Here is a 2,500-nt window from a genome sequence, read left to right as displayed (position 1 = left end):
AGTTTGAAAATGGAATGAAAACCAGGCTTCCAAACCAGGCGTGTTGTTGTCTGGATTATTCATGAAGCTTTCCCGGAAGAGAAAGATCCCATGATTGGCCGCTAGTTGTGCTGTTTTCCCCCCGGGAGGTACCAAAAAGATGTTTTTCTCCACTTCTAACCTTAACCTTAATAAACATTGTCATAAATACTTTATGGTTCCTGTCGGCTGTCGCTAGTGAAAAACTGCCTTTCAAGTTCCTGTCGGCTGTCGCTAGTGAAAAACTGCCTTTCAATTACCATGATATGTGTTTTGTGCAAATATGGTCCCATTTATGTTCAAATTGATGACAAAGTGACAGCGTGGCCAACTAAACTGATACCAGCCGGCTGTGTTCTTCTTCGTGTGCTGTATTTCGGGAGGTTCCGACCACATTCTCCCATGTATCCCTGCGGTTGCACGTGACCGTTGGCAGCCAATAGCATTCCTTATGATTCCTTGGGTACCATTCAAACAATGATGGCGACACCCATACAAGGGACAAAAAAGCGTCATTTTCGCCACATAGAAACCAATGGCTTCGCACCGTCACATTTTTTTACAGTCTATGTTCCAAACGCGTGGAGAGCCTGGTGACACGAGGTTACTTCAGGTGAAGCGAACATGAAGGTAAGTGGTAGTGTTGGTGTAGACATGAGTAGGGCTGTCACCGTTATGACATTTTACATGACTATTAATTGTCACTCGATTTAATTGTGTCGTTGACAATTACATTTGTTTGGCTTTTAGGCTTTGAAGTTGCACATGGCAGATATGACACATAACCTAAATATACAAATGACTGACATATTGACAACTTTATACTTTAAATCATTGCTAGTGGAAATAGCCGTTCTACAAGCTCACAACCGTTGCATAATAATTGTGACAAGCCTAGGTATGAGCAGCCTTCTGTGTGTGTGTGTGTGTGTGTGTGTGTGTGTGTGTGTGTGTGTGTGTGTGTGTGTGTGTGTGTGTGTGTGCGTGTGCGTGCACGTGCAGCCGTCAGTGGAGCAGCTCTGTGTTGCAGTGCAGGTACATTGCACTCTTCAGAGACACACATGCAATGCAACTACAATGCACCACAGCCCTGCCCATTATCACCACACACACACACACCGCACGACACCCCCCTCTGCTGGCCGCCGAAGGGTACCACACCACAGCATGCAGCAGCAGCAGACAGGGAAAACTGAGGAAATTCTCACATGCGCTCTCTCTCTCTCTCTGTGTGTGTGTGTGTGTGTGTGTGTGTGTGTGTGTGTGTGTGTGTATGTGTGTGTGTGTGTGTGTGTGTGTGTGTGTGTGTGTGTGTGTGTGTGTGTGTGTGTGTGTGTGTGTGTGTAGTAGTGTGTAGTGTGTGTATACCTTGTCTATGCCGGTGCAGTGAGTGTTGGTTGCCAGGTTCAGGCTGTCTCTCAGCAGAGCGGAGGCCTTGTCGCTGTGACTCAGACTGAGCTGCCAGTTCTCTGGTTTGGACAGCAGGGCTCGCACCGCCCTGAAGGTGTTCAGACTGGCCTTGGGCAGGGGACTCCTGAGAGAGAGAAACATAGAGAGACATAGAGAGAGAAAGAGAGACATAGAGATATATATATAGAGAGAGAGAGAGAGAGAGAGAGAGAGAGACATAGAGGGATGGAGAGAGAGGTTCATTATCGTCACTGTCAGGCAGAAACGTAGGGTGCGTTCGGAAATGCGCACTCAACGCACTGGTGTGCCATGTTGTCGTTCGTTTATTCGGTGCACTTGGTGCGGTGTCGTTCGGAAATCCAGTGTGCTGCGCACCGGTGTGCTGAGTGCACCCACTGAACTATCCTCAGAAGATGGGGTTTGACAGTGTGGTGCGTCAGTGCGGTGTTTTGATTGGTTGGTTTTCACAGCCGTGTCTCGTGCGCTTCTCAGCTGTGAACAATGGAGGAAATGACCGCAAAATGCAGCATTTGCTGCTTTATTGGTCCTTTGGGCTTTATTGTTACACACGCATCAACGTGTAAACTAACAGCAGGTAGGCCAATGTTATGAATTAAATTAGGCTACCTATCAATAGCAATGTTACGTTAGCAACTGCTGCTTTTAAGAACGTTTTCCGACTGAAAAAGCGCACAGCTGCCTCTTAACTGGTCGTTCGTAAATATTGTAAGCCACACTGAATGCGCTCTTCAACGCCACCGTCCACTGCACTCACTACACTGAGCACACATCCGGTGCGCAGTTCCGAACGCACCCTTTGAATCTCTAGGTTTCAAATTTGAACTTTTTATTCCGTAAAGTAAAGCCCTGCTTCCACCACACAAGAGTGTCGCACAAAAACTAGTGAAAATGGCAGGGCTTATGACTACATCAGAACTTGCTGTAAAAAGAAAACTTATTTTAGTCCAGTAATAACCTGATTTTAGCCTGTATTATGTATGCATGTATGGATGTCTCACTCAGTGTTCTGCAGAGATCGTGGCAGGTGATCAGTATGTATATATATATATAT

The 2,500-nt window shown here is 46.4% G+C and overlaps 1 protein-coding gene across 3 annotated transcripts in view; it reads right to left on the bottom strand.

Moving 5' to 3' along the window:
* Positions 1-2,500, bottom strand: part of srebf1 (sterol regulatory element binding transcription factor 1) — a 56,816-nt gene that overhangs the window by 7,406 nt on the left and 46,910 nt on the right. For all 3 annotated transcript variants that reach the window (XR_013961905.1, XM_080723575.1, XM_080723576.1), the window contains exon 16: positions 1,387-1,552. Coding sequence is in view for 2 of the 3 variants with exons in the window: in XM_080723575.1 (XP_080579701.1) it covers positions 1,387-1,552 (166 nt within the window). In the remaining variant the exon portion in view is untranslated. The remainder of the gene's footprint in view (positions 1-1,386; positions 1,553-2,500) is intronic.

The sequence above is a fragment of the Nannobrachium achirus genome (assembly GCF_963921795.1).
Source record: "Nannobrachium achirus genome assembly, chromosome: 4".
Lineage (NCBI taxonomy): Eukaryota > Metazoa > Chordata > Actinopteri > Myctophiformes > Myctophidae > Nannobrachium > Nannobrachium achirus.
The sequence above is the reverse complement of the archived record's forward strand: the minus strand, read 5'-3'. Positions and strand labels throughout refer to the sequence as shown.